The sequence below is a fragment of the Euleptes europaea genome, chromosome 11, assembly GCF_029931775.1.
Source record: "Euleptes europaea isolate rEulEur1 chromosome 11, rEulEur1.hap1, whole genome shotgun sequence".
NCBI classification, from domain to species: domain Eukaryota; kingdom Metazoa; phylum Chordata; class Lepidosauria; order Squamata; family Sphaerodactylidae; genus Euleptes; species Euleptes europaea.
The window spans coordinates 12,421,182-12,440,297 of NC_079322.1; the positions used below are offsets into that span (position 1 = coordinate 12,421,182).

The 19,116-nt window shown below is 45.9% G+C and overlaps 1 protein-coding gene across 1 annotated transcript in view; it reads right to left on the bottom strand.

The window, feature by feature from the left end:
* ABCA13 (ATP binding cassette subfamily A member 13) overlaps nt 1-19,116 on the bottom strand; it is a 271,361-nt gene that overhangs the window by 173,556 nt on the left and 78,689 nt on the right. Inside the window, 3 exon segments of the mRNA XM_056857874.1 lie at nt 1,912-2,039; nt 4,415-4,544; nt 7,996-8,249. Of these exon segments, the coding sequence (XP_056713852.1) occupies nt 1,912-2,039; nt 4,415-4,544; nt 7,996-8,249 (512 nt within the window).

Consider the following 19,116-nt stretch of genomic DNA (forward strand, 5'->3'; position numbering starts at 1 on the left):
GACCAATCTGAAATTCCAACACTCCTCCTAGACTGCCATAGCAAGCCCCAATTTACTCCTGAACTGTTCAAACTTGTCAGTAGGCAAACACTTGGTGAAGATGTCAGCAACGTTTACACTTGAAGCACAATGTTTTAAAACCATTAACCCATTGTTGACCGTTTCCCTGAAATTCTGGTACCTTATTGTGATGTGCTTACTTCTTGTTCTTATTCCTTGATACCCAGCCAACTGCTGTGCTGCAGTATTGTCACAGTAAACACATACAGGCATTTCCCATCCAAGATTTAGATCTTTAGCCAGTTGACTCAGCCACTCCAGCTGAATTGCACCGGGAGATTCAGATCTGCCGGGAGGCGCAGATCTGTTTGAAGACCCGCCGCGTGCCTCCAGGGAGCTTCTATTTAAAGACCCCCCCAGCCCAGCCAAGACAGACCAGAGGGTCTTGCCAGCCCGCCGCCAGCCCTGCCGGGACTCCCGGCAGGGCTGGGGGGGGCTTTAAATAGATCTGTGCCCCCCTGCCGGGAGCGCAGATCTGTTTGAAGACCCGCTGTGCGCCTCCAGGAAGCTTCCCTGGAGGCACGCGGCGGGCCCTTTAAATAGATTTGCACCTCCCGGCCGGGAGGCGCAGATCTATTTAAAGCCCCCCCCCAGCCCTGCCAGGACTCCCGGCAGGGCTGGCGGGGGGCTGGCAAGACCCTCTGGGCTATCTTTGCAGACAGCGCAGAGGATCTTGCCAGCCCCCCGCCAGCACTGCCGGGACTCCCAGCTGGAAGGCGCAGATCTGTTTAAAGGGCCCCCTGAAGGCGCGTGGGGGGCCGAATTTCCCCTGAACTCTGGATCCCCCCGAATTTCCGGGGATCCGAAGCGGGGGAGTTCAGACTTCGGCATGGCCCGAATAAAAATGGGCCGAATTTTGCCGAAGCCGAACTATACCGAATTTTTTTTTCAACAGCCCTACTTCTATGTAACAGGTGTATGCTATTATCATGGGGGCTCTTATTAGTTATCATTTTTGCCTCCACATGCCTTTTTTCAAACACATACACATTATTACACATTTTCCCTGTAAGAAGCACTTTCCCATCTTTGGCTATCTTACAAGCCTTGCCAGCAAATGTTACTGTAAACCCAGCCCTGTCCAGGGTATATACACTTAATAAATTGTTCTCTATCTCAGGGACACATAACACCTGTTTAAATGCATATTTCAATGCCGGAAACCACACACTCCCCTCACATGTCACCTCTGAATTTCGTCCATCAGCTAGGCTAACATGCAGCAAGCTGGAGTCCTGTGTGGCTTTAACAGTTCCTCATTCTGGCAAATGTTCTGTGAAGCACCAGAGTCTAAAATCCAGACACCGGCTGTGTCATTGTGCCCAGTCAGCACTAGTGATGCCTTCTGACCGCTCACAAATCCTCTTGAAGACTGTTCCCTTCGGCTTTTCTTTCTTGCTTCCGGGCAGTCCCTCTTCAGGTGATTTGTAGCTCCACAGACGTAGCATTGCCTGACCCTCAATGCCACATGTTGCTGTAAATCACTCGGCTGCCTCCGCTCCGCATTCCTCTCTCCGCTAGCAAAGCTCTGCATCTTCTGGCTTGGCAGGCTTCCTAGGTTCTGACGCAATCAATCTCTTCTCATGCTCCATTATTCTCCCGACTACATATTGCAAAGTTAGCTATCTCCACAGATTCCAGTGCAGTGACAAGCATGTTGTATTGCTCAGACAGAGAGCTCAGAATTATAAATACTTTGTCATCTTCCTGCAAAGTCTTTCCTCTCTGCTCCAGCATTTGAAAACATTCAGTTAAGTCATTAATATGTTTTCTAACAGAAACCCCTGGCAGAAGAACAGTTCTATACATACGTCTTGTTATGGCTATTAAAGAGCCAGCTGTTTTCTGTACATAGACTTGAGATAAGGAGTCCCAGGCTGCTTTCGCTTTCAGTTTTCCCGAGACATGGACAAGCTGGTCGTCAGCTACGCTCAGCACTATTGTAGCCGGTGCCTTCTCATCTTTCACCACATCTTGAGCTGTCTCAGGGTCCGGGGGGTTGGAGGCATAAATCCACAGTGCCTCTCTCTTAAGGTAGTGTTGCATACGTAACGCCCACACATCGTAGTTGGTAGAAGTGAGCTTCTCCACAAGCAAGGACGTTGCAGATTGAGCCATAATTTCCTCTGCTCCCTGCTGCTCCTGCTCTGTATCACTCTCCTCCTCCACCTTGGATGCACTGCTGCTGGCAGACCTGCTGGACACCTCCTCTGCACCGTCTGATTCAACCTCAGACATTCACTCGCCTTCTGCTCACCACAGCCCTTGAATACTAGTGTCAGCTAGGCTCTCTGTCGGCTCCGGGTAAAAACAAGATGGTTCCCCGCACAGACAAAATGGAGTTTTTTGTACACTTTGTCCTCCCCGTTTTGCACTTGGTCTCCTGCCCGACATCTACACCTCAATGGAGACCCGCCCGAGTAATCGCTGATCTGATACCAGGTCCCGCGGAACAATGCCGGGAGCGCGGGAAGATCAGCCAGTTATTGCACACGTTCATTTCCTGTATGGTTGTCTTAAGTCGTTAACAGCAGTTAACTTCTATATTGTTTCTTTGTATCTGAAATCTAATCAACCCCACTGGATTTACCCTATATATGTACCGAGTTTTCCCCATGCCTGTATTCTAGCCTTAAATTTCTATGACTTGCTGAACTCTCTGACTTTCTGAATAAAACTTTTAACTCGCTGCAACGTCTGGAGTAAAGTTCCTTTACAAGAAACGCAACATGTTGCTGAGGTCTGACAGTAGGCTAGAATCCCTTTTTTATATTCGTAATAGTTAGTATTAGGATAAGATGTCCGCTCGATCCAACAACCCGTTCCTAGCGGAGGAGGAACCCTGCCAGGGGGACTGGCAGAGAGCAACCCCTCTCGACAGAGGGAAATGGGAAGAAGCAACCCTGGGACGGCACCCGTCTGAATTCATCGAGGAGCTGACATGGACCTCTCTACCGACACATGCTGAGCTGAGGTGTATGGCTGGGACCGACAACACCTTCTGGAGGGTCGTCCGACGGCCAGCAACAGACCTTGACCTCAACTGCTTGTACCGAGGATTGCTGACCGATTTATACGCGGAAGGAGGAGAACAGAGCCGAGACTGGATGATGACCGACCAGTGGGAAGGCCCCTCGACCATCCACGCTCCGGCCACCTCAGTCCTCGGTTCCAGAGAAGAGGAAGCCCTGCTGCAGGAGCAGATCAGCGCACTGACCCTCCAGAACCGGGATCTCCAGGCACAGCTGTGAGCCCTACAGAGGGACATGACGGCGGTACTAGGAGCGGTGAGAGGGCTCAAATCACCTGCCGGCACAGAGTCACCACCACCCATTCCGCCCAGGTGAGCTGCAACCCGGGACCTGAAAATATCTTTTGACGGGTCCTGCGCCCAGCTGCCCCACTTCTTACTCCAGCTGTCTGGATTTATGAAGGACCAAGGAGAAACTTTTCCATGGGAAGAAGCCCGGGTCCGTTATGCTATCAGCTTGCTGGAGAAAGAGGTGGTAGAATGGGCGGTGACAGCGACAGAATCCGAGCCCGGGATCCTGCGTTCACTGAGTGTGTTCCTAGCAGCTTTGCAACGCCATTTTGAAGACCCTCACAGGGGGGGAGAGGGCCAAGATTGCCATGCGCAGGCTGAGGCAGGGCCCCCGTGCTGTCATGGAGTATGCCCAAGAGTTCCAGTCCCTCTCCTGCAAAATCCAGGAGTGGAGCAAAGCCACTAAGGTCCAACACTTCCGCGAAGGACTGCATTGGGAAGTGTTGGATGGCTGTTTAACCCTGGGAGACCCGGGGACGATCAATGAGTGGATCCGGCTGGTGGTGCAAGTGGAGACCTGTAAACTGACGCTCCAGTTCTCCAAGGATCGCCCGGCTAAGGAATCCTCCCGAGGGCCTTTCAAGGGGGGTGCCGCGACTGAACCTCACTGTGATGGAGGGAACCTGGGTGGTTTCTCCAAGGAAAGAGTGTGTCGCCTTAGGGAAGGAGCCTGCCTACGTTGTGGGAAGATGGGGCACTTCGCGGCAAGATGTCCCAGTGGGCCAATGGACCAGACCGCAGGCGGAGCGACCTGGGTCCCAGACCAGCGGAGAGTGGAGGGGACAACCACCCGACGTGGGACAGCTGCTCTGCGCTCAGACTCGGCGCTTGCTCCTTGCGACCATCGCTGCTGTTCCAGGGACTCCTCGCCAGCAAACCGGCACGGAAGGCTACCTCAAGTGACACCAATCCGGTTCCGAACTGGGTGAGTGATCAGGGAGACACCCTCCTGCTCCCCGTTGTGCTACGGAATCCCCGGGGAGGGGATCCCGTTGCGGTTGTTGCAATGTTAGACTCTGGGTGCTCCCAGACTTTGATTGACCAGGAAGTAATCGACCGCTTGCAGGTTGGGACTCAGGAACTTGACCACCCTCTGCATTTCCATCAGATGGATGGCAGTGATCTTCAGGGGGGTCCTGTCCATTTGCGTTCCCGCCTGGTGCTGTTGGGGGTGGGAAACCACTGGGAGCACATCCGTTTCACGGTGGCGCCTCGAATCTCGTACCCGGTGGTTCTTGGTAGTAACTGGTTAGCGGGGCACAACCCTAGCATAGATTGGGTACAGCGCCGAGTGGTGTTTGGATCCCCCCAGTGTGAACGGGACGGTAGGGAACACACCTAACACACTGTTTATCTTTTACGTTTATATTTTCCAAGTAAAGCATGAAGCAAATCTTGACAAGCAATTCAGAATATGCCTAAACAGCCACCTAATTGCTAATAGCTATTTGATTAATGGCTAATAATTAGCATACTAACATAAAGTGTGGTGAAGCATGAAATGCAAGTTGCAATTACTGTTTATCTTCCCGCCCCTTTTCAATCTTCCTTGCTAAATTAGTAATTTAGTATTCTCTTTTTTAAAACAACGTTGTCGTTGTTTTAAAAAAACTATGCGGCACAAAATAATATTTAAAAGAGGCATGGCCTCTACTTACACTCCATGTCTTGAATGAATACATAAGTCATCCTCATCTGTAAAGTATCTCATCAGCACACGGGAAAGGTTGTCACCTTGACCACTGATAAGAAAGGTAAGAAACATCTCCTTTAGAGATCATTAGAGGTCTCTAGGATAATCAACACAGAGGATTAAAGACCAAATTCAACCCTTGAGGCATACATGCATTCCTCAAATGATAACCTGGAGGCAACCAAGTGTGTGGAGGTACAGGAGGGTGTGGAAGTGTGACTTTCCAACAGTTCACAAGGCAGGACAGGACAGAACCAATGCCCTCCAGCCCTTAAAGATGGATAATAAGTTGTTGGTGGACCCTGGTCCTAGGAGTATGCAGCTGTCCTCGATGGGATCCAGGGCTTTTTTGGCCCTGTATCCAGCCTGGTGGAACTCTAGGGTTACCAACCTCCAGGTACTAGCTGGAGATTTCCTGCTAATAGAACTGATCTCCAGCCTATAGAGATCAGCTCACCTGTAGAAAAATGACAGCTTTGGTAATTGAACTCTATGGCATTGAAGTCCCTCCCCTCTCCAAACCCCACCCTCCTCAGGCTCTGCCCAAAAAATCGCCAGGTTTTTTCCAACCTCGAGTTGGCAACCCTACTGGGAAGGGAATTCCATAGAGTTGCCTGGTCCCTCTTCGCCACCGTTGGGAGGTTTTTGGGGCGGAGCCTGAGGAGGGCAGGGTTGGAGAGGGGAGGGACTTCAATGCCATAGAGGCCAATAGCCAGGGTGGCCATTTTCTACCAGGTGAACTGATCTCTATTGGCTGGAGATCAGTTGTCATAGCAGGAGACCTCCAGCTAGTACTTGGAGGTTGGCAACCCTACTTCCCAGTAAAATCAGGGCCATGTGGGACCTTAAAGAATTCCGCAGGGCCTGTGAGATGGAGTTATTCCACCAGGTCTACAACTGAGGACAGCTGCAGATGTCATCTGTGCTGGCCTCCCTACCTCCCCCTTCTGCTGTTCTGTTCATTTTACGAACTTGGGGGGAATGTCAGACTGCAGAGCCCCTCAGTGGTTACTATTCTAATTGAGTGCCATCTGTTGTTGTATTATGGTTATGTTGTTCAGTATGGTTATATTTTTTGGTTTTAATGTGTAAGTATTATGGCTTTTATATTATGGTTTTAATGTTGTTATCTGCCCTGAGCCTGGCTTTGGCAGGGGAGGGCGGGATAGAAATTTGAAGTATAAAAAATAAAATTGTTCAGGGTTTTAGGTCTTCTAAACAATGTGGAAAATAACTTGAAAGTCCTATGCAGCATGGAACTTACATACTTGAATGATCACCTTCTTTCATACAAACCAAACCAACCATCATCTTCAGGGGCTTTGCTTTGGGTGCCCCCATTATCCGAGGCTAGATAGCTGATAATCCAAGAAAGAAACTTCTCAGTCATGACACCAAAGTTATGGAATTCTCTTCCCTGGGAAACTGGTCTATCTCCTTTGATCAATGTCTTCCGCCAGCAGAGGGAAGACTCTTCTGTTTCATCTGGTGTTCCCTTACTGACCTCCTCCATGCTTGGTTTTCACTGCTAGTTTTGTATATACATAGAATCATAGAATCATAGAGTTGGAAGGAACCACCAGGGTCAACAAGTCCAACCCCCTGCACAATGCAGGAAATTCACAACTACCTCCCCACCACACCTAGTGACCAGAAGATGGCCAAGATGCCCTCCCTCTCGTCATATGCCTAAGGTCACAGAATCAGCATTGCGGACAGATGGCCATCTAACCTCTTCTTAAAAGCCTCCAGGAATGGATACTTTTTTAAAAACATACTTTTTAAAAGTTGGTTTTTAATGTTGTTCACCACCTTAAGGGCTCTAATTGGGCAGAAAGGTGGGATACAACTTTTTAAAAATGAATAACATAAAATAAATAAACATTAATGGATGACATAAGAACATAAGAAAACCCATGCTGGATCAGACCAAGGTCCATTATGTCCAGCAGTCAGTTCACACAGTAGCCAACCATGCCTTTAGGAAGCCCACAAACAAGACTATAGCAGCAGCCTGCCAGTGTTCCACAGCAAGCACCTAATACAATAGACTTCGGAGAGAAATAGACATGAGCAGTGGACACAGACATTGTAGGGGCTGCTCCAAAATCAAGTGCTTTCAGAACGGGTTATTAAGAACAATCAGGTCAACAACAGGTTATAAATTAACTGTAAGCCCAGAACCATTTCCATAAAGCAATATCCAAGGCTTTTTGAGAAATAAAATGTCACCTTTGTGACATTATTTCTTGGTAGCGCTTAAAATATTTGTTCCAAAGTCACGGAAAGATGGAAATATACTAGATGTGACATCTTGGCAAAGGAAAGTGAGGGAGTTACAGGAAAAGGGGGAATCCTTGCCCTCTCTGCCCTATTTGTTGACCCTTGTGGGCAACTGGTTTGCCAGTGCATGAAATAAGATGTTGGACCCCCAGTCTGATCCACCAGGGCTCCTCTTAGGCTCCTATGTAAAAAGGAGTTGTAAGGATCACAAGATAATATGCACCAGGTGGTTGGAACAGTTTAGAATACTGACAAAAATGCTAAGTGTCATTATTCTGTGGCCGTTACTTGGGTAGAAGCCAAGCAAAGCCACCAGTTCACCCCACAGGCAGCTTCTACTATTTACTATCATCCTGAACATGAACTTATTTTAAAAAGGAAATGACCTCAGATGGCTGGAACAGCTTTATAGATATCTCTCTCTCTCTCTCTCTCTCTCTCTCTCTCTCTCTCTCTCTCTCTCTCTCTCTCTCTCTCTCTCTCTCTCCCTCTCCCCATCTCCCCCTCCCTCTCCCTCCCTCTTGTTGTGTACCCAAACCATGATTATCCTGCTCAGAAGGATAACTTCTTAAATTAAAAAAGATGAAGGCACGTTCAAGAATAATATACCCTCCCTGTGTCACTGATGATGAGTAACCCCTTGGTTTTTAAATTTAAACCTAATAAAGGTTTCTGCATTGTCGTAAAGTCCAGGTGTCAGCTTAAGTGAAGGATAATCGATGGCTAATGGTTTCGCAGTAAACAAGTCCCTTGCCATGGCAACAAAGATGACAGGTAGCAGAACATTTGATCGAGTCCCCCTCCAGTCGCGCTGGGTATGACAAAGGCGCTTCCTTAGAAGGGCAGCAATCTGGATGCAAACAAGTCTTGCTCCCCAGTGCTTTGGGCCTCCTTGAGAGAGTTACCTGTTGTGTGGCAAACAAACAAACAGCTTCATGAAAGTGAATTGTCACTGCTGTAAAGTCAAAGAAGTCCCAGGGCTGCCAGACCTGTTCATAATTTGTAGAAACTGTTCATGATTCAAACAACAAACTGTAACAAGTGGCAAATGTATTAGAGACAAAGTATGTCCTTATTTTCTGTGAAGGCAGAATTGTGTTTTGAGCCAATACCACTCAGAGCTGCCTGCAGATTTTTTTTTAAAAAGTGTGTGTGTGTGTGTGTGTGTGTATGCAGATTGTGCACATGTCTTTAATACTCATACTGCTTCCATATGGGGACAATTCCCTATTGTGCACTCATTGTCACTGTGAACACTGGCATTTGCTGAGGCAGCGGAGCATCTACATGGGGGAATTTTCCATGATATCCCCTTGTGCCTACCATTCCCCCCTCATTGCCAGCTTTTTTAAAAAGACTGGTAATAGGTTTATCTCTTTTTTTTTTTAAGCTGGCAAAAAGTCCAACAGTGGTAGGGGGATGGCAGTAGGCATAGAGGCAAAAAGGGCACTGGATACGGGACAAGAGATTTGAAAATCTGCATCTTTCCATTCACATGACGGGCAAATACACTTTGTTTTGCTCTTTCTGGAAAGAATGGAACAAAGCAGATTTGGAAACATCAGGAGAGAACCACTGGAGGATAGCATCATGCGGATGCTCGGAAAAACCTCTCTCCAGCTGAAGAACCAGGTACAAGCCAATCCTTCATGTGTAGGGTTGCCAGGTCCCTCTTCACCACTGGCGGGAGGTTTTTGGGGGCAGAGCCCAAGGAGGGCGGGGTTTGGGGAAGGGAGGGACTTCAATGCCATAGAGTCCAATTGCCAAAGCGGCCATTTTCTCCAGGGGAACTGATCTCTATGGCTGGAGATCAGTTGTAATAGAGGGAGATCTCCAGCTAGTACCTGGTGGTTGGCAACCCTATTCATGTGGAAGCAGTTTATTAAACACTCCCATTGTTTTCTTCAAGGGAATAACAGTTTAGAGAGGGGGCCATTTTAAGCAGCAAAGTGTCAGGATGTATCTGCTTAACTTTCCTCCACCTGCTGCATTTTTGCTGCACTATCACACCTCCTTTGCCTTTTCTGGAAGTCAATGAATGTTTGGGAGAATAAATGCCTCTGGAATTCCAGGCACAGAGGGGAATGTACATATCATGGTGGGGTATTGTGGCAGTAAAGCTGTGAGAGGTAATCACAGGCTGCTGCCTCTCTGCTGAAAAATACCTGGCTCAAAAGCTGCTTTCCCCTGGAAGCAACGTAGGATTTAGCACACACATTTGTGTATAACATGTAGTTTGTCACTGAGAAATAAGGATTTCAGCAGGCAGCAAAATACAGCAATTATATTTTCAAAGCCATCAGGGTAAATTGTTGTGTAGAAATACCATTAGTGTAAAGTATAACAACTATCCTTTCAAAATCATAAGGCTAAGTTGTGTAAAAATATCATTAGCAACAGGCAAATTCCCTATGGCTCAAATCATTAGTGGATCAACAATGAGATCTGTGGACACTAAAATATGAAAATCTCAATTTAAATCAAGAGTTCTAAATTCCTGTGTAATTCTTCTTCTGTCCTAGGGTGCACTCTCATAGCCACGGGAACTGTGGTGTGGGAGAAAACCAGTACACCACAAAGGCTGAGATTTTTAATTTGCCAGGGTGGTTGTTTTACAGTTTTTTCAAGTTCTCATATTGGATGGCATGCATGATTCTTCGATGAAGGCTTGGTTCGCACAAGCTTTTTACTGGTTTCCTGTTCAGGAGAGAAAGGTTTGATTTTTATACAGTGCGTGAGAGGCTATTTGTTTTCCTTTCAACTGGCATAAATTTGCTTTGGTAAAGGTCTCACCTATATCATACATACCCTTTCGGGGTGCATATGACTTTTGCAACCTTAACAGTTCAACTGCTGGACTCAGGATATAATATTATTCTGAAAACTACATTCTCATTTACAAAACACTCAAACCAGGATAGTTTCATGAAAAACTCACTACAGATAGTGATTTTCTATGTACCAACATAAGAACATAAGAAAAGCCATGCTGGATCAGACCAAGGGCCATCAAGTCCAGCAGTTCGATCACACAGTGGCCAGCCAGGTGCCTTTAGGAAGCCCACAAACAAGACGACTGCAGCAGCATTATACTGTCTGTGTTCCACAGCAGCTAATATATTAGGCATGCTCCTCTGATCCTGAAGAGAATAGGTATGCATCATGACTAGGATCCGTTTTTACTAGTAGCTATGGATAGTCCTGTCCTACATGAACAGGTCCACTCCCCTCTTAAAAACTTCCAAGTTGGCTGGTGTCATCACAACCTGGGGCAGGGAGTCCCACAATTTAAGTATACATTGTGTGAAGAAATACTTCCTTTTATCTGTATGATCTCTCATCCTCCAGCTTCAGCAGATGACCCCTTGTTCTGGTATTATGAGAGAGGGAGAAAAGCTTCTCCCTGTCCACTCTCTCCATAGCACGAATAATTTTATAGACCTCTATCGTATCTCCCCTTAACCACCTTCTTTCTAAGCTAAACACTATAAGCGTTTTAACTGCTCCTCATAGGGCAGTTGTTCTAGCCCCCTGACCATTCCAGTTGCTCTTTTCTGCACCCTGTCAAGCTCTGCAATATCCTTTTTTTGTAATAAAGATATGCCATTAGGACCACTGTCTGACAATTCCACAGTTAACCTCACTCCCAAGCTCTGCCATTTTGTCCTCACCCACAACAACTTCAGTTTGATAATGATTTATCCCTTCAGATCAATGGTACAGCCATGGGCACCTGCATGGCACCACAATATGGCAACATTTTCATGGATCACTTGGAGCAGTGCTTTCTCAGCTCCTACCCATTAACACCTCTCATGTACTTGAGATTTACTGATGAGATTTTTATCATCTGGACACATGAGCAAGAAGCCCTTGAGAAATTTCACCATACCACCATACCACCAACTTTCACCATGCCATCAACCTGACCATGGATCAATTGGCACAAGTACATTTTGTAGACGTTACTGTACAAATACACGGTAGACATAGAAATAACACCTTACACCAGAAACCTGCTCAGCAAATATGTTTGTGTGCCTCCACTTATCATCCTATATAGGGTTGCTATATGCCTGGTTCTGGCGGGCAATTGCCTACCAACTAACTAGACTGCATGCGGAAGCCCTTCTGTGCATGGGTGTGACAATGTCACTTCTGGGGTAAAGCCGGAAGTGCAGCATCGCGTGGGACGCTCTTGACACACAGTTATGAATTTAAATGTCTGCTCTAGAGCATCCTATGCAATGTCACAATTCTGGATTTACCCTGGAAGTGATGTCATTGCATCCACGCATGCAGGATCGCCACCTTCTGCCCACCCCCAAAAAGCTCCTGCTGATGCTAAAGGGGGACCTGGCAACCCTAATCCTAAATATGCCAAACAATAGATCACCAAGTACACAGGATGAACTCTTTTAACCTCTACCATCTTCCACTTGCCAGATGGTAAGGAGAACTTTTCTGTACAGCAGGGTACACATGTGAGAGTTTGTTGTAAAGCAGACGAATGTATTAACCCTGTGTGAAAACCATGAGCGTAGCAACCGTCTCATAGCCTTTTATTGTCTTAAAGTACTCCAGGGTGCAGTCCATGCTCTGAATTTATAGGGCAAAAAAGCATGGTTGCTTTAGCCTCCTTTATTCCCTGTTTCAGCCAGGATCAAATACATGTGTTTCGCTGAATGTGCGTTCGATCCTGGCTGAATCCTGGAGGAAACAGGGAATAACGGAGGCTAAAGCGATCATGTGTTTTTGCCCTAAACATAATATGTTTTAGTAAGTTTATGTGTCAAGATAAATATTAGGAATAGGGTGAGTGATACTTCTGAAGATATTCAGGGGCTTGGTGGAAATGTCAGACACGTTGGTATCATGAGACTTATTTCTGAAATGGTTACCCCAACTTGGTAAATGTCCTTTTCCTGATAAATTATGGAACAGAAGATAACATTTACCGAAGTCATTCAACTATTTTTGATAGTCGCTGGCAAAATTTACTGACGCTTCCCTCTGGACCTCTCAAAATGTGCGCAATTGCCACTGAACGATAATTCATCCTGACACTAGCAGCAACTTACATACCTCCCCATATGTGGCTATACAAATCACTACCTTTGACCTGGGGACTCTATGTTTTCAAGCAACTGGAGATAATTCCTTTACGTCCCAATGAAAAAGCACCAAACACATAGTTATGCATTTAAATAGCTGCACTGAAAGACCAGAGAAATCTTTACATGAATAATTTAGCTGATAATATTAAAAATCTGATCCAGTTGTTATTGCCTTGCTTGACTTATGTAAGAAATACAATTATAGCCACAATTAAACTGTACTTTCTAGTTCACCCCAATTCTCCAATCTCATCTTAGAAGTGAATGTAATTACTAGTAGGCTTTAATTTAAGTAACTATTATCGGTAAGTACTATTCATCATCACTACTTCTGTAGATTTCAGTTACAATGGGGGAATTATCTTACCTCGCCCCCCCACACACAAACTTTTTTGTCATTCTGTAAAGCACTGTACAAACAAACAACCTTTATGCCAATTTTTTAAAGGTCCTACACAATAAGAATTTTTTTGTGCCGTCAAGTCATAGCTGGCAGGGGTTTCAAGGCAAGAGATGTTCGGAGGGGGTTCGCAATTGCCTGCCTCCACGTTGCGACCCTGGACTTCCTTGAAGGTCTCTCATCCAAATACTAGCCAGGGTCAGGGACTGAGAGTGTGTGACTGGCCCAAGCTCACCCAGCAAGCTTCCATGGCACCAGTGGGGATCTGAACCCAGGTTTCCCAGGTCTTAGTTCGACACCTTCACCACTATACCATGCCGGCTCTCTCTAGAATATAACAAGTAGCAAAATATACAAATTATGATTTTTAGAAGATAAAACCTATATGGACATAAAATTTAAGCATTTTAGCATCACCATTTTAATGTGGTGAAGCAGTATCTCCCATACTTCTAATCCAAATGAGGCATCAAGCCAACAGGGTGTGTTCAAGCCTAAGTGAAACGGTTTAAATCAAGCTGATTTCAGTGGAAGGGTTTAAGCATGTGTTTAAATTAAAACATTCAAACAATTAAAGAGACAGTTAAAATTATGATGCTGAAATTATTTAAAACTGTGTAGCTGTTGCTGGATCTGGTCCCAGATTATCTACTTTGAAATTTCATATGATAACAGCTCTCTGCTGCTGCACTGAATGTGATCACTGAGAGGTGGGGGCAAACACTCTTAGACTGATGTGCCTGTATGTTACGGAGTGCAAAAGTTGAATCTGCAGTCCCCAGTACCCACTGTAGGAAGTAATACAATCAAATGTGAGTTGCAGGTCCTCAATTCCCAAACTTGTGGTGCCAGATTTGGATCAGGACGGCAGCACACATGAAGAAGGGACTTCAGCTCGTCCCCCCCCCCCCGGCACCATTTTCCCAACCTGAAATAATCCCGGGGCAATATTTGGGGAAACTCATATGACCCACTGGGACAGTTTCAGGTTGTTTCAGGCCTGCCACCAATCCTCCTGACTGCATGAGCTGGCCAACAAGGCTGATGAAGGGTATGGGTGTGGTGTATGGCGGTGGTACTGCCAACTGTGTGCATTTCCCAGCGGTGTTGAGGAATGGAGGAATGTGGCCACTGCTCGGAGCAGTGGCCACCCACGATGTGCTTACTACAGTGCCGGGTTTACTCCTGGAAGCGTCACATTGAGAAGGGACACTTTACCACTCAAACCTTTTCCTATGTACAGAGTAAGAGTAAGAACAAGGACAAGATAAGCCAATTGCATGGACCGGAAAGTGAAATCGTAACAGGAGATGAAGAGAGGGCAGAACTCCTCAATTCCTACTTTTCCTCAGTCTTTTCTCATGAGGGAAGTGGTGCTCAACATGGCATAAACAGAATATGTGATGAGAGAAGGGATTTGCAGCCTAGAATTGGCATTGGGGTAGTGCACAAACACCTGGTTTCTTTAAATGAAACAAAATCCTCTGGGCCAGATGAATTGCACCCAAGGGTACTCAAAGAACTTGCAGATGTAATTTCGGAACCTCTGTCCATTATTTTTGAAAAGTCTTGGCAAACAGGTGAGGTGCCAGAAGATTGAAGGCAGGCAAATGTTGTCCCCATCTTCAAGAAGGGGAAAAAGGAGGATCCGGGTAACTACTGACCCATCAGCTTGACTTCTATACCAGGAAAAGTATTCGAACAAATCATCAGTCAGTCCGTCCTTGAGCATTTAGAAAGGATGGATCTGATCACTAAGAGCCAGCATGGGTTTCTTAAGAATATGTCATGTCAGACTAATCTTATCTCCTTTTTTGAGAAAGTTACTACCTTGCTGGATCAGGGGAATGCTGTAGACATAGTTTATCTAGATTTCAGTAAGGCTTTTGACAAGGTTCCACATAGTATTCTAGTTGACAAACTAGGAAAATGTGGGTTAGATCCTATTATTGTTAGATGGATCTGCAACTGGTTGACAGATCGTACCCAAAGAGTGCTAGTTAATGGTTCCTCATCCACTTGGAGAGAAGTGACTAGTGGAGTTCCTCAGGGATCTGTGCTGGGCCCTGTGTTGTTCAACATCTTTATAAATGATTTGGATGAAGGAATAGAGGGGATGCTTATTAAATTTGCAGATGATACTAAATTGGGAGGGGTAGCAAATACGGTAGAAGACAGAGCCAAGATGCAGGATGATCTTGACAGGCTGGAGAAGTGGGCTAGAACTAATAAAATGCACTTCAACAAAGACAAATGTAAAGTTCTGCATTTCGGTAGGAAAAATCAAATGCATAATTATAGGATGGGGGAGACTTGTTTGAGCAGTAGTGTGTGTGAAAAGGATCTTGGGGTCTTAGTAGACCAAACACTGAACATGAGTCAGCAGTGTGATGTGGTAGCTAAAAAGGCAAACGCAGTCTTGGGCTGCATCAACAGAAGTATAGTGTCCAGATCACGCGAAGTGATGGTATCGCTTTACTCTGCTCGGGTTAGACCTCAACTAGAGTACTGTTTCCGTTTAGACATTAGGAAGAATTTTCTAACAGTTAGAGCGGTTCCTCAGTGGAACAGGCTTCCTTGGGAGGTGGTAAGCTCTCCTTCCCTGGATGTTTTTAAGAAGAGGTTAGATGGCCATCTGTCAGCAATGCTGATTCTGTGACCTTAGGCAGTTGATGAGAGGGAGGGCATCTTGGCCATCTTCTGGTCACTGGGGGTGTGGAGGGGGAGGTAGTTGTGAATTTCGTGCATTGTGCAGGGGGTTGAACTTGATGGCCCTGGTGGTCCCTTCCAACTCTATGATTCTATAACCCCAGGAGTTGAGCGTTAAAGCGTCCTATTGCGATGTGACATTTCTGGGAGTAAACCAGGCAGTGAAGTGAGCACATCGAGTGTGGCTGCCCAACCCCACTCCCAAAAACCTCCTGCTGGTGGAGAGGGAGGACCTAGCAAGCCTAGAGCACAGGTGGTGGGAGGGATGTGGATAGAGTTGGCAGGTCCCTCTTTGCCACTGGCGGGAGGTTTTTGGGATGGAGTGTGAGGAGGGCAGGGTTTGGGAAGGAGAGGGACTTCAATGCCATAGAGTCCAATTGCCAAAGCAGCCATTTTCTCCAGGTGAACTGCAGCCGGGAGTGCGCATGTGCCCCCCAGCCTTGCAGAAGAAACCTCCTGCCGGTAAGAAGAGGGGACTGGGCAACCCTATATGTCCACCAAGTGGGACAGCTGCCTCTGCCCAGTGGTGGGAATTCTGCTCAGGGCCCCCAAAATCTGGAACCAGCCCTGCCAGTTTCTTTCACAGCTCATTCCTATTCATGTTGGCTTGAAAGAACATTCCGCTACATTCACCTCAGCTCAATCAGAGGTGGATGGTGCAAAGTATTATAACCTTAATATCTTTGTGCTGGAGAATTTAGAAGAAGCCCTCAGAACTAGTGACTAATCTTTGTCCGTAGTCAAAATTATTGCAACAAGTTGGAAACCTAATATAATACCTGATTAATGAGGGGTTATGGATATTTGAAAACAGGTTAGATCAACAGGTTAGATCAACTAACTGCACACATAGCTTGAACCTTTATATATTCAGTCAGAAGCAGGGTCCACTGAATTATCATGGGACTCTGAAGTAGGGATATATGGTATTGCAAGCTTAAGAGAGCAAGCCTAAGCAGGTCTACTCAGAAGTAAGCCAAAGTTTATTCACTGGGGCTTACTCTCAGGAAAATGTTCTCAGAATTGCAGCACTAAATACCTTTGGGGAAACAGAAATTATTTTAGCAGACTTCCAAAAATGACCCTTATACTGAGATATGGAATTTTAACATTGAGTGTATGTCATGGAACCGTATCATACCATTGTTCTTATTAATTCCGTACTTGTCCCTTTGTTGTTGTTGTTGTTTTAAATTATAATATGCTAATTAAAAAGAAATTTCTTGAAAGTCATTTTAGAAAGTTATAACATGAAGAGAGAGTTTATTAACATTATCCAGGCCAGCTTTCCCACCCCGCCCCCAGAAATCGTTTGAATAATAACTGTTTCGTTAACATATGAATGATCAAAACTAAGTGGGTTTATTATTATTTTTCTCAGTGGTCAATGTAACAAAGGCAGTTTGGATTAAAGAGCCTTTCAAACACTTCTTAGCTTATTTTATTTATTATTTGTATCTGTCAGGCATGGCCTGAGAAAAGGATGTTGTGGTTTCTCCAGGTGCTGGCCAAGGCCAGCTCTAGCCCTGCAAACAACGTGTTTTGACAGGACTCTGTGGGAATGCGGGTAGAATCTTACCTCCCTGACAGCTCCTGGGAGGGGGGTTGCCATGGCATCCAGATCTACCCTGATTTGCCCTATGCTCTTTCATATATGCCCTGTACCGTGCTTATAGTTTTCATTAGTGTCCATTTGACTTACCTTCTGTTAACCTGTGGATTTTCCAATAAATCAACTCTCTTTTGGACGTCTACGGATATCTGTTTATGGGATTATCATGGGACTAGAGCTGACATTATCCCACTTTTCTCCTTGATGCTTTGGTACATAAAAGTCCTGGGACTTACTAGTACTTATGAGAGGAAGTCTCCCAGACTCTCTCTTACCAGAACACATCCTCAAGAGTTCTAAACTATTCTCCTCAAGAACTATTTCAGACAACCCTTAATGATATATCACACATACAAATACATGTACCTCTTTCCATACACTACCAGAATTTAGATACAGTGTTGTATAGTGGTTACAGTGGTAGACAAGGATCTAGAACAAGGTTCAAAACCCCAATCTGCCTTGAAAACTTGCTGGGTGATCTTGGGCCGGTCACACACTCTCAGCCTAACCCATCCCACAGGGTTATTGTGGGGATGAAACAGAGGCAAGAGAATGCTGTGAGCTGCTTTGGATCCCCATTGGTGAGAAGGCAGGGTATAAATGAAGCAAAAATAAACATTAAAATTCTTTCCTTCTAACCAACAACAGTACTGCAAATGCCCATATAGTCATCACTCTTCAAGTATATTGCCAAACTAACACCAGCTAGCTAATATGCTAGGACAGGGTGTCAAACATAGGGCCTGGGGGCTGGATGCGGCTAGGGTTACCAAGTCCCTCTTCACCACCGGCGGGAGGTTTTTGGGGTGGAGCCTGAGGAGGGCGGGGTTTGGGGAGGGGAGGGACTTCAATGCCATAGAGTCCAATGGCCAAAGGGGCTATTTTCTCCAGGGAGACTGATCTCTATCAGCTGGAGATCAGCTGTAATAGCAGGAGATCTCCAGCTACTACCTGGAGGTTGGCAACCCTAGATGCGGCCCTATCGTAGGCCTGAGCGATAGTCTGAACATGTGGTTTTCCTATGAATTTTGTGAGTAAAGTATATAGAGGCTTCTCTGTGGAAAATAAAGTGGAGTAAAGGTCATGCTGGCTAAGACTATTCTAAGATAAATAAAACTGCAAAACTACAAGGTTAAGATATACAATTTTGCCCGCTTGATGGTTATGGCTGGAAAAATATCGGTGTCACTTATCCGATGTGCTTGGCCTCTTCTTGACATTAACAGGAAGGTCATTTCTGCCTGGAGGTTTAATGCCCCTCTGATAGCTGCCGTGTGAGGAGGAAATAATGCTACCATCTCAGACCTAGTCTTCGAACAGTATAACAGATGGTGACCTTGCACTTGTGAACTTAATGACTTAATGCCTGGAACATGGTGGTGCTTTCTTCACAGACCAAGTGACAATAGCACACCACCACCATGTGTGACCAAGTGCAGGGATATGGGCAACCCAGGGCAGAAGCTTCTAGCCTCTCAGCTCAGATGACCACTGGTCTGAGAGAATAAAAGCCAGAACCAAACTGCCAGAAGGCAGGGAGTTGATGGAAGATGGCTCAGGCTGTCTGACCTCACTCTCCACATCCCCACTGATGTTAAACTTGGAAAGAAATGTTGGTAGGTAAGGTAAAGGTAAAGGTCCCCTGTGCAAGCACCGGGTCATTCCTGACCCATGGGGCGACGTCACATCCCGACGTTTTCTAGGCAGACTTTGTTTTGCGGGGTGGTTTGCCAGTGCCTTCCCCAGTCATCTTCCCTTTACCCCCAGCGAGCTGGGTATTCATTCACCTCTAATGTTGGTAGAGGACAATGCAAATTGTCTGGCTATCAATCTTTCTCTGTCTCTTGCATGAGACTAAAAGGGAGTAACTGGAGAACAGCTGAAGCTGTTTAGCCTTGCTCTCTCCATCTCGAAAGA